The sequence below is a fragment of the Chelonoidis abingdonii genome, chromosome 11 (genome assembly GCF_003597395.2).
Source record: "Chelonoidis abingdonii isolate Lonesome George chromosome 11, CheloAbing_2.0, whole genome shotgun sequence".
Taxonomy (NCBI): Eukaryota; Metazoa; Chordata; order Testudines; family Testudinidae; genus Chelonoidis; species Chelonoidis abingdonii.
The window spans coordinates 945,846-958,041 of NC_133779.1; the positions used below are offsets into that span (position 1 = coordinate 945,846).

Here is a 12,196-nt window from a genome sequence, read left to right on the forward strand (position 1 = left end):
CTCCCGACCCACAGCCCCTGCTAGCCCAGCCCTGGGCTCCCCCCAGCTCTGCCGGTGCCCCTCACTCCCGACCCACAGCCCTTGCTAGCCCAGCCCTGGGCTCCCCCCAGCTCTGCCAGTGTCCCCACTCCCAACCCGTAGCCCCTGCTAGCCCAGCCCTGGGCTCCCCCCAGCTCTGCCAGTGTCCCCCACTCCCAACCCGTAGCCCCTGCTAGCCCAGCCCTGGGCTCCCCCCAGCTCTGCCGGTGCCCCTCCCTCCTGATCCACAGCCCCTGCTAGCCCAGCCCTGCCCCGCCCCACCCAGCTGTACTGGTGCCCCTCAATCCCGACCTGCAGCCCCCTGCCAGCCCAGCCCTGAGCTCCCCCCTGCCGGTGCCCCTCAGCCATGATCCCTCATAGTTACATGATTCCATTACAAGGTGGTTTTGCAGAAGCAGGAGTGGAGGGTGGGGGTCAGGAGTGGGGGTCCCCTTGCAACCCAGGATGTTCTGAGACAGGGACTCCGATGGGCTCCAGGGACTCAGCCCAGCGCCAACCCCAGGACAGGGCCCATTCTCCCCCCACAGATCCTGTGGGTTGTACCCGGGCAGAATCCCCCAGCAAGTCTATCTCTGCCCCCCACAGCACCTCGCCCTGGAGTCTGAGACCCTCCCTGCCAGGTGGCGGCAGGTCTGATCCCTCTAGGTGCTGTCTGAGGGCATTTTCCTTTGGGGCAGCCATGGGCCAGAACTCCCTCAAATGCAAATTCCCCAAACACTCCCCTCCTCACCCTCCCAGTTACCCGCAGGCCCTGCTGGACAGAGCTGGCCCCTGGGGCTACATGCTGGGGAGTTTGCAGCCGGCTGACTGGGACTCTGGGCTGAAGACTCGCTGATGGCAAAGGATCCAGGGGCCAAGGTGCTGGCCAGAGCATGGAGACCAGACCCAAAATCCTGTTCCCTTCAGCTAGGCTTGAGAGGCAACAGAGCTGGAGTGGAGGGAGCCCAGGGCCAGGCTAGCGGGGGCTGCAGGTCAGGAGTGAGGGGCACCAGCAGGGCCAGGGGAGCAGGGGCTGTGGGTCAGGAGTAGGGGGCACTGGTGGGGCTGGGCTGGCAGGGGGCTGCAGGTCAGGAGTGAGGGGCACCAGCTTGGGCGTGCGCGCGGGGTCCTGCGGGCGGGCCGGGGTCTACGCGGGTCTGCGGCGCGGGCCTGGCCCGGCGCGCGCGCTCGGGGCTCCCTCACGCAGGAATAGGAGCGAAGGCGGAGCCGGCTCCTCGCCGCCCGCCAATGGGAGCCGGCCAGGCCCGTCTCCGGCCCTTCCCTCCCCGCAGCATGCCGGGCTGGAGGGGACACCCCAGCGCAGGTGCCTGGAGGGGCTGCAGCCCTGGGCGGGCCGAGCGGAGACACGACGCTGGCCCGGGGGACAGACTGGAGCAGAGAGAGAACCCGAGCCCTGGCCCAGCAGCCCCCCCCCCCGCTCTAACACCACCCCCATCCCTCGAGCCGGGGAGAGAACCCAGGACCCTGGCCCGCAGTCCGCCCCCGCTTAAACCCAGCCCCGCCTTCCCTCCCAGAGGCCGGGGAGAGAACCCAGAGCCAGGCCCGCTGCCCGCTCCCCCCCGCTCATACCACCAGCCCCACTTCCCTCCCCAGACGGGAGGACCGGAGTCCGGTCCAGCCCCCCCCCCCGCCTGTGTTGTATCTGGGGCTGCCCTTGAGGTTGCTGCGAGGACAGAGCGCCCCTGCCCCTGCGCCGAGGCTTGTCTGTAATCCCGCCCCTGGAACAGCGCCACCCCCAGCATGGGAGGGAGGAAGGCGAAGGGCTGACGGGACAGACCCAGTGACACACACCACGTGGGATTTCCGTCCTATGTCTGATGGTGCCTCGTTTCCTCGTGCCCTGGCTAGCTACCCAGCACGCATGCAAAGGGTTAAAGCTGCCCTGCCTGGTGTGGACCAGATGGAGGGATGGACTGCGGTATGAACCCCAGGCCCTGCCCGCGTCAGGGAGGTCCAGAAAGAGAATGGAGCCTCCTCCGACTACTCGCTGACCCTGGAGGCGGGAACCCCAGAACCGCTTTGCGTCCGTTGAGCTCCACAGCAGCTGGACGATGGGCCGCAAAGTGCTCCGGTGTGGGAGCTGGGACAGACAGAGACACCCAGCCGACCACCTGGTGGGCGACCAGGCTCCTGCGCCCCCACCCCATCCAGCAGCATTCCACCCCCCGGGCCCTGATGTCTCTCATATTTCATTGTATTAGTTTTCACACACCCCTTTGCATATAAACCACCCAATACGCGATTGATGGTACAAAAGCTTCCCCCCCCCCGCCAGGCAGTGAGAGCAAAAGCCCCCGCCCCCCGTGTTGGCACAATTCCCTCACCAGAGCAAACATGGCGCACGGAGGGGTGTTAGAAAGTACTGGAACCTTGCCAGCTCAGTGTGGTGTCTGGGGGTCGAGAGCTAGCCCCCCCCCCCGGGCAGAGGCCTGGGACTTCTCCTGGCTCGCCGGTGTGGGTGACCGGCTCAACCCATGCGATTCACTCCAATGTCCCTTGACCGGCTGCAGCTGAAAGGGTCCAACTCTGCCGGCCTTTCAGCCCCTTGCAAGAAGCATTGCCCAGGCACGTGCTTGGCCCGGGGAGGGGAGCGATTCTCCTCCCCAGGCGGCAGTTGGCCTGTCCGTCACTCCTCGCTCCGTGGCCTACGCACAGCCGGGGCCGGCGGGCGCCCGTGATGGGGCGAGCCTAGGTCCACCCAGAGTGGCGTGCGAGAGAGGCAAAAGGCTGTGGGCGGGCTGCCCGGTGGCGGCTGCCTGTCCGAAGCAAGGTGCCCCCTAAAGGCACTGGCGATGGGGAAAGAGCCGGCGCACCATTCGCGCCCCTTGGAAGCGAGTGCCAGCTGGGGGCACCTCGGCTGTAGACCGCTCGACAAGGCTTGAGGAGTGGTAAGCGCTCCGGGAGTCAGCCTGCAGACCGAAACCCTGATATCCGGATGAGCTGCAGGAATCGAAGCGGGAGCCCATGCAAAACAGACTCTCAGCCACACAGCCGGAGGCAGTGGGTTCGCAAGGGGGGCAGGCCTGTCCCGCTCAGGGGGCTTCTTCGGTCCACCCGGCCCGAAGGAGCAGGCCTGGCTGAGCACCCAGGGGGCGCGGTGGCGAAAGAGTGGGGCAGGGGCCAGGCCTGATGGCCCTATCGGACGACTTCGCAGGTTGCCACTCTAAAGGCTCAAGGACCGCTGCCGCTCTCAGCCATGCCTCGGGGAAACTTACGCGCGTGCACCCGCACATAAAGGCGGCAAACTGGCGCAGCCGCCGGCGGGCCGCTCCGGGCGGCGCATTGAGCCGAGCCTTACTCGAGAGCCCCTGGGCCGCAGCGGCGACGGACATGGCTAGGCGTGCCGCGTGCAGGTTGGCGAATGGGGCAGGGCCTGTCCCACTCGGGGGGCGGCTGACTCTGCACTCTGCGCCCCAAGGGCGGGGCCTGGCTGGCTCAGGGGGGTGGGGAATGGGGCGCAGGCCTGTCCCCTCGGGGGGCGCTGGCTCCCACCCGGCCCCAGGGCAGGGCCTGGCTGGCTCAGGGGGGCGGGGAATGGGGCAGGGGCCTGTTCCCTCGGGGGGCACCGCCTCCCACCTGGCCCCAGGGCAGGGCCTGGCTGGCTCAGGGGGGTGGGAATGGGGCACAGGCCTGTCCCGTCGGGGGGCGCCGGCTCCCACCCGGCCCAACAAGCTGGTCAAGAGACTGCACTTCTCAGCCATGGGCCTGGCTTTTGCTCAGGGTCCCGGGGCTGAAATCAGGGGGTCTCAGCCCCACTCCCTAGCAGGACCAGTGTCCCTGCTCGCCGGTGGCCCCCTAGCCTGGTGCAGACTCAGCTGCCGGGGGCGGGGTCACCCCATGGCTCTGAGGTGGCCTGGACAGGGGTTGGGAATGGAGAGGGCCCAGCACTTGCCCCAGAGGCCGCGATCAGGCCCCACGAGCGCCAGGCCGGGCTGGGCTCCACCGGCTCAGAATCACCTGTTTGGAGCAGACCCTGTCCCTGGCATCTCCGCCAGGGCAAAAGCCCCCTGGGGCCCCCATGCCCCTCCCAGCCCCATGTCCGGAGCCCCCCAGCTCAGAGCCCCATGCACCTCCCCCACCCACAGCACAGTCCCTGCCCCGGCTTTCGCTCGCAGGTCCCCTGGATCCAGGCTTTGGGGGCCGGGCAGCAGGTGCAGTGTGGGCCCCCCCCAGTGCCCCCTCGCTGTCCTGGGGGGCAGCCCTTTGTGCTTGTTGCTGTGTGGGGGTGGCAGGTCGCTGGGTGCCTGGCAGGGGCAGATCTCCGTGTGCCTAGGGGCAGGGTCCAGGACACACACAGGGAAGCGGGGACAGGGTCTCATTGCCCCACGGGCACCTGCCAGGCCCCATCAGGCTCCCAGCACAGCCCTGGCACAGATGTCGCTGGCTGGTGGGACCCTGGCACGGCCTTGGCATCGGTGTCGCTGGCTGGTGGGACTCTGGTGTGGCCCTGGCGCGGGTGTTGCAGGCTGGTGAGACCCTGGCACGGCCCTGGCGAGGGTGTCGATGGCTGGTGGGACCCCAGCACGGCCCTGGCACTGCTGTCGCAGGCTGGCGGGTCCCCGGCATGGCCCTGGCGCTGGTGTCGCCGGCTGGCCGGTCCTCGGCATGGCCCTGGCGCAGGTGTTGCTGGTGGGACCCTGGCATGGCCCTGGCGTGGGTGTCTCTGGCTGGCGGGTCCTCGGCACAGCCCTGGCGCGGGTGTCTCTGGCTGGCGGGTCCTCGGCACGGCCATGGCGCGGGTGTCGCTGGCTGGCAGAACCCTGGCATGGCCCTGGTGCGGGTGTTGCTGGTGGGACCCTGGCACATGTGTCACTGGCTGGCGGGTCCCCGGCACGGCTCTGGCGCAGGTGTCTCTGGCTTGGCAGGGACCACGCAACAGCTGTGTCATGAGGCTGGGCGTGCTCGGCGCGCCAGCACGGGCCCTCGGTCAGGGGGGGTGTCTGACTGGCCTGGCTGGGGTGGTTGCCTGGGCACGGCCTGGCGCAGGAGTGGGAGGCAGGGATGTCTCTTCTCAGGCTCGGACGGGTCCGCATCGAGCGGCCCTGGCGATGCAGGTTCGCTGCGGGACGCGCTGGCGCATGTGTTCGGATGCGACTGGCGGCGTCCGCCGGGCACGGGCCCGTGGCTGGCGTGGTGTCGCTGGCTGCGGGATCCTGGCTCTGCCCTGGGCGTCGGGCGCTGTCGCTGGCTGGCGGGTGCACAGCACAGTGCTGGCGCGGGTGTCGCTGGCTGGCGGGACCCTGGCACGGCCCTGGCATGGGTGTTGCTGGCTGGCGGGTCCCTGGCATGGCCCTGGTGCGGGTGTCACTGGCGGGACCCTGGCGCAGGTGTCGCTGGCTGGCGGGATCCCAGCTCTGCCCTGGTGCGGGTGTTGCTGGCTGGTGGGATCCCGGCACAGCCCTGGCACTGGTGTTGCTGGCTGGCGGGACTCTGGCAAGGCCCTGGCGCGGGTGTCTCTGGCTGGCGGGACCCTGGTGCATGTGTCAATGGCTGGCGGGACCTCAGCACAGCCCTGGCATGGGTGTCGCCAGCGGGGCCCTGGCGCAGGTGTCTCTGGCTGGCGGGTCCCCGGCACGGCCCTGGCGCAGGTGTCGCTGGCTGGCAGGACCCCGGCACGTCCCTGGCGCGGGTGTCACTGGCGGGTCCCCAGCACAGTCCTGGCACGGGTGTTGCTGGCTGGCGGGTCCCCGGCACAGTCTTGGCATGGGTGTCACTGGCAGGACCCTGGCGTGGGTGTCGCTGGCTGGCGGGTCCCCGGCACGGCCCTGGCGCGGGTGTCTCTGGCTGGCGGGTCCCCGGCACAGTCCTGGCGCAGGTGTCTCTGGCTGGTGGGTCCCCAGCACGGCCCTGGCTGGCACTAGACGGTGGTGTAGATGTACACGAAGACGATGACAAGCAGGTTGAGCATGGTGCCCACTATACCCAGCAGCGCCAGGACTCGCTCCTCACGGTCCTCCTTGGATTCCTGGCCTGGGCCCGGGCCCAGCCCCTTGCTGCCAGCGCCCCCGGGCACCATCTTCACATCAAGCTTCTCCACCCGCAGCTTCAGGTCCACCTGCTGGGGGGTCAGGACAGGGTGAGGGCTCCCTGATTCCTCCCTCCCTCCCCTCATTCCACAACTGCAGGGGCAGAGGCCTCCGCACTCACTGCCTCCTTCCAGCTCCCCCCACCCCCCCGCCCGGGTCTCTCCGCATGAAGATCCCCAGTTCCCATGGGGCTGGGGGGGAACCTGGGGCTGGCTCCACACCCCTCTGGACAGACCCAGGAGGGGATCTGATCCCCACTTTGCCTCGAGCTGCTGCCCCAGGCCCGGTAGCTTGGCAGTGACCCCTGGGCTCCCCCCAGCTCTGCTGGTGCCCCTCACTCCCGACCTGGAGCCCCCCGCTTTCCTGGCCCTGGGCTGCACGTCAGAAGGGCAGGGAACGCTCCAACTGCCCAGCACCACCCAAAGGGACCCCAGATTTGTGACCTGCTCCCCTGCATGAGCCTGTCAGCCTCGCTGCACCCCCAGCCCTGCCTCTGCACCGGAGAAGGGTCCATTTCAGCTGCAGAGCAGGAGCCCAGAGCCCCCCTCCCTACCCAGCGCCAGGCAGGAACAGACATGACACCCCCACAACGTGGGCCCCTCCATTGCCCCCAGGCGTGAAGAGCCCGGGGGAGGGGCTGGGAACTTCCCCCAGCCCGGGGGTGGGGGCAGGAACACGGATCCAAAGGGTTTGCTCAGCCTGAGACAAATGAACAAACGGCTGGGCTCCCCCACCCCTCCCCCGCTACCATCAGCAGCCCCCATTGACATGAGCACTACGTCATCAGGGAGAGTGGGGCTCCCCCCAGCCCTACCCCCAAGCTCTGCCGGTGCCCCCCACTCCCGACCCGCAACTCCCTGATCCCCCGGCCCTTCTGGTGCCCCCCACTCCTGATCTGCAGCCTGCTAGCCCAGACCTAGGTTCCCCCCACCAGCCCTGCCAGTGCCCCCCACTCCTGACCCGCAGCCCCCTGATCCCACCTTCCCAGCTCTGCCAGTGCCCCTCACTCCGACCCACAGCCTCCTGCTACCCCAGCCCTGCTGGTGCCCCCTACTCCCGACCCACAGCCCGCTAGCCCAGACCTGGGTTCCCCCCGCCAGCCCTGCCAGTTCCCCCAACTCCCGACCTGCAGCCCCGTGATCCCACTCCCCTAGATCTGCTGGTGCCCCCCACTCCTAACCTGCAGCCTCCTGCTACCCCGGCCCTGGGCTCCCCACTCCTAACCCGCAGCCTCCTGATCCCACCCCCACAGCCCTGCCGGTGCCCCCCACTCCTGACCTGCAGCCCCCTGATCCCCCAGCCCTGGGCTCCCCACTCCCGACCCGCAACCGCCGGCTCCCCCAGCCCTGGGCTCCCCACTCTCGACCTGCAGCCCCCTGATCCCACCCCCCAGCTCTGCTGGTGCCCCCCACTCTGACTCACAGCCCCCTGCCCTCCACAGCCCTGCCAGTGCCCCCCACGCCTGACCCGCAGCCCCCTGTCTCCCCCAGCTCTGCCGGTGCCCCTTACTCCAACCCGCAGCCCCCTGATCCTGCCCCCTCAGCCCTGCCGGTGCCCCCCACTCCCGATCCGCAGCCCCCTGCTCTGGGCTCCCTCCAAGCTCTGCCAGTGCCCCCCATTCCCGATCCGCAGCCCCCGCCCCCCCAGCCCTGCCAGTGCTCCTCACTCCTGACCCGCAGCCCCTGCCCCCTAGCTCTGCCAGTGCCCCTCACTCCTGACCTGCAGCCCCCTGCCCCCCAGCTCTGCCCGTGCCTCTCACTCCTGACCTGCAGCCCCCTGCCCCCCCAGCCCTGCTGGTGCCCCCCACTCCCGATCCACAGCCCCCTGCTCTGGGCTCCCTCCCAGCTCTGCTGGTGCCCCTCACTCCCGAGCTGCAGCCCCTGCCCCCCCCGCTCTGCCCGTGCCCCTCACTTCCAACCCGCAGCCCCCTGCTCCCCCAGCTCTGCTGGTGCCCCCCACTCCCGATCCGCAGCCCCCTGCTCTGGGCTCCCTCCCAGCTCTGCCGGTGCCCCTCATTCTTGACCTATAGCCCCTGCTGTCCCAGCCCTGGGGTCCCACAGTTCTACTAACACATTTTTCACATGAGGGGGGACCCCCCAGGAAACCTCATCTCCAGCCAGTTCTGGTATGATGGGGACAGGATGGGGTCGGGGGCTCCCCGGGTCTGAGCTCTCAGGGAGGCCATGGGAGGAGGGGCTTGAATTCCACAAGGGGGGGGGTCGGATCCCTGGGGGGCAGAGCCACAGACGGAGTCCCCCAGCTGATATTAATAAGGTGGAGAAGTGTCCCCAGCCCCTGAGGCACCAGGGAGGCACAAGAACCTGATCCCCCCCGACTCCCTCTCCTGGGGGGGCCCAACTGCGGTGCCACATGACCCAGAGGGGAGCCTGGGGGAGGGGGCGCAGCTCCTGGGAGAGAAGGTGATGGGGGTTATTCAGGATCCCCCAAAATCCCGCGGGCAGGTGAAAGTCAGTGTCCCCATTTTACCGACAGAGAAACTGAGGCCCAGAGAGAGGAAAGGTCAGGCGAGAACCCAGGAGTCCGGGTTCCCCAAGCCAGGGAGAGAACCCAGGAGTCCTGCCCCCTCTCCCCTTGTTAACAATAACGGGGCGGGGGGTGCAGGGGACCCTCTGTCTCCGGGGCTGGCCGGGAGCTAGGGGGGGTTCTACGCGCAGTGGGGTCCCCCCGGACGCCTGGGTTCGCGGCCCCATCCACCGCTCCCGTCGGGGGCACCTACCACGCACTGCATCGGGAGCAGCCAGCGCGTCGCGGCTCCTTCCGGGCCGGCTGGGGCGGGCTGGGGAGACGGAGCCGCGCGTCAGGGGCGGGGGGGGGGGGCCCCCAGCCCCCCCCCCCCCGATGGACTCCAGCCGCGGGAGGGCGAGAGCGGGCCTGGGCCGAACCCCGCGCGTGAGTGTGCAACGGGGGCGCGCGCAAGGGACTGAGCATCTGGGGGGCGAACGTGCGAAGGACGCGAGAGTGTCGGGCCGCCCGTTGGGGGGCTGGGATGAGTGCGCAACGGGGCTATGGGTGAGTGTGCAATGGAAGGGTGGAGATGAGCGTGCAAGGGGCTAATGTGCAATGGGAGGGTGGAGATGAGCGTGCAAGGGGCTGTGAGTGTGCAAGGGGACTCCGGGGGTCGGTCCCTGGCCGCGCTCCAGCTGGTACCCCAGGCCACGGGGAGGGGCGGGCTCCGGCCCCATCTCCCCGCCCGCCGCCTGGAAGCGCCTAGAACCGCCCCCCCCAGCGCGGCCCAGGGATGCTCCAGGCGAACCCGGGGGCTCCCCCCGCCTCCATCTGCAGCTGCCCGAGCTGGTTGCTAAGCAACTGCCTCCGGGAGCAACATCCTGCATCGTAACCAGGTTCCAGCGATGGCGCGGGGGGAGGCCCTGGGGGGGGGGCACCGACTGATCGAGGCGCGGAGGGGGAGGGGGCTTCATGTCCCATCTGGGGGGATGGGGGGCTGGCACACAGGCCGCAGAGTCCTCCCTGCTGAGGACCCAGGCGCACAGTCCCCCGGGGTGCGAGGCTGCCCCCCCCTTCCAGCAGAGAGGGGGGTATCTGGGAGGGCTGGGCCTCTGCGGGGAGTTGGCCTGAGGGGCTGGGAAAGGAGTGGAGTGAGGTGCCTTGTGGAAATGGAGTGGGGGCTAGTGGTTGGGGGGGGCTGGGCTGGGAGCCAGGAGTCCTGGGTTCTCTCCCTGGCTCCGGAGGGGAGTGGGGACTGGTGGTTAGAGCAGGGGTAGCTGGGAGGCAGGACTGCTGGGTTCTGTCCTCAGCTCCAGAAGGGGAGTGGGGTCTAGTGGTTAGAGCAGGGGTGGCCTGTGAGCCAGGACTCCTGGGTTCTAACCTCAGCTCTGGGAGGGGAGTGGGGGCTGCTGGTTAGAGTGGGCGGGGGCTGGGAGCCTGGACTCCTGGGTTCTATCCCAGCTCTGGGAGGGGAGGGGGTCTGGCAGTTAGAGCAGGGGGGCTGGAGCCAGGACTCCTGGGTTCTATCCCAGCTCTGGAAGGGGAGTGAGGGCTGGTGGGTCAGAGTAGGGGGGCTGGGAGCCCGGACGCCTGGGTTTTCTCCCTGGCTCTCCTGCTATCTCAGATGTGACCATGCCTAAGCTCCTGACCCTCTCTGCCACCGGGCATCAGCTGCCTCCCTCCCCAGGCATAGCAGCTCCCTGCTCGCCTGGATGGGAATCCTAGCTCGCCAACCCCATGGGCCGGGGCACAGGTGTTCCGGTCTGTGTGGGGAGCTGGGCACCCAGACACGGGGGTGGGGGTCAGAGGGCACAACCCGGAGCCCCGTCTCCTGCAGTCAGACTGACCAGAGTGGGTGAAGCAGAGAGATGAACCGCCGCGTGCCGAGCGCCGGGGCAAAGCCACGGACCCCCAGTTCTCCCTGCTGGTGCACGGCCCTGGCTCACTCCCCTCCAGATGCTTCGTGACCCTGGGCAGACCCCTGCATTGCTCTCTCTGCCATGGGGAGAACCACCCACCAGCTACGCAGACCAGGAGCTCTGTGGGGCAGGGGGTGTCTTGCACTCAGGGTCTGTGGGGCAGGGGGTGTCTCACATTTGGGGTTTGGGGGGGTGCCCAGCACCCCAATCTCAGCCAGGGTCTGGGCGGCATCCAGCCCAACGCGGCCCTGATCTCGGCCGGGGTCTGGGCGGTGCCCGGCAAGATCCTAACACTCCAGGTGCTGTACGGCAGGGGTCAGTATCATTATTTCTGTTTTACAAATGGGAAAACAGAAGTACAAAATGGGGGCAGGGATTTGCCCAAAGTCCTGCGAGGCATGTGTCAGCAATAGGGATGGAACCCAGGAGTCCTGGCTCCCAGCCCCCCTTGCTCCAGAAGCCGCCCCAGCGTTGCACTAGCCCCCGTTACGTAACCCTGTGCAGGCTCCGCTCCAGCTGACTCACAGGCTTTTATATGAACAAGCGGGAAGGTCCTGGGGAGGGGGGGGGTCCCTTTCCTGGGTAGCCCCAGCCCCTGCTGCCAGCCTGGGGCTGGGGCAGGTGCCACAACCTCCCCTTCACCAGGGGGTGTCCAGCAAGCCCCACCAACAGCAACAGGCCCTGTGACAGAGGAGGTGGGGGGCCCTGTGGGAAGGCGCTGCCCCCATGGGCCAAAGCAGGTGTTCAGGGGGTATGGAGGAGGGCACAGGGACGAGGGTTCAAGGGCCGAGCACAGGGCAATTTCACTGGACTTTAAATCGGGCACATAAGTGTAAAGAGTGTCTGTGCACAGGGCATATGTATGTCCCTGTTCCTGTGCACGGGGTGTGTCCATGTCTGTGCTGTGTGTGTGTCCCTGTTCCTGTGCACAGGGCATGTCTCCTGCTGTGTGCACGCACAGGGCATGTGTGTGTCCCTGTCCTGTGCACGGGGCATCTGTCCCTGTCATACCCAGGGCACGTGTGGGCCAATTTCTGTGCACAGAGTGTGCGTGTCAGTGTCTGTGCATGGGGCTGTGTCCATGTCAGTGCACGGAACGTGTGTGTCCGTTTCTGTGCACGCGGCGTGTCCCTGTGTCCACGCATGGAGTGTCACTGTGTCCGGGGCATGTGTGTCTCCATTCCTGTGCCCGGGACACGTGCATGCCCGTTTCTGTGCACGGGGCGTCACTGTGTCCAGGGCATGTGTGTGTCCGTGCCTGGGGCGTGTGTGCCCATTTCTGTGCACGGAGCGTGCGTGTCCCCTTGTTTCTGTGCCCGGGGCATGTTTGCGTCCGTGCAGTATAAAATCCCACCCTGACATCCCCGCTCTATTTCCCTGCACTCTGACCAGTCCCAGGCTGCGGGCAGGCAGGATTCACCAAGAGGCCAGGGGTCCGTCAGCACAGGGCTCAGTCACTGGAGAGCCCCCGACGCATATGTCGGGCTTGGGTCAGCGCAGGGCAAGTGCCCCAAAGCCCAGAATAAACCGTGCTCCCAGCACCCCCACACACACACAGCCGTGCAGCGTCCCCTCCAGCAGTACAGGCTGCAGTGTGCGAGGGTTACCCAGGGGCCAGGAGCACCGGGAGGGGGGCCAGCTGGCCTGGCTCCACCCACAGGCTGCTGGGGGGAACCTCCTGCCTGCCCTTCCGGCAGAGGGCCCTCGCCCCGCCCTGCCCCCCCACTGCTGCTGCTCTCCCAGGTG

At 68.2% G+C, this 12,196-nt stretch overlaps 2 protein-coding genes across 2 annotated transcripts in view; one reads left to right on the plus strand and one right to left on the minus strand.

Moving 5' to 3' along the window:
• LTBP4 (latent transforming growth factor beta binding protein 4) overlaps nucleotides 1–3,371 on the minus strand; it is a 53,286-nt gene extending 49,915 nt beyond the window's left edge. The window contains 1 exon segment of the mRNA XM_075070709.1: nucleotides 3,255–3,371. Within this exon segment, the coding sequence (XP_074926810.1) occupies nucleotides 3,255–3,371 (117 nt within the window).
• LOC116819215 (cdc42 effector protein 2-like) overlaps nucleotides 1–12,196 on the plus strand; it is a 280,118-nt gene that overhangs the window by 119,592 nt on the left and 148,330 nt on the right. The window lies entirely within an intron of this gene.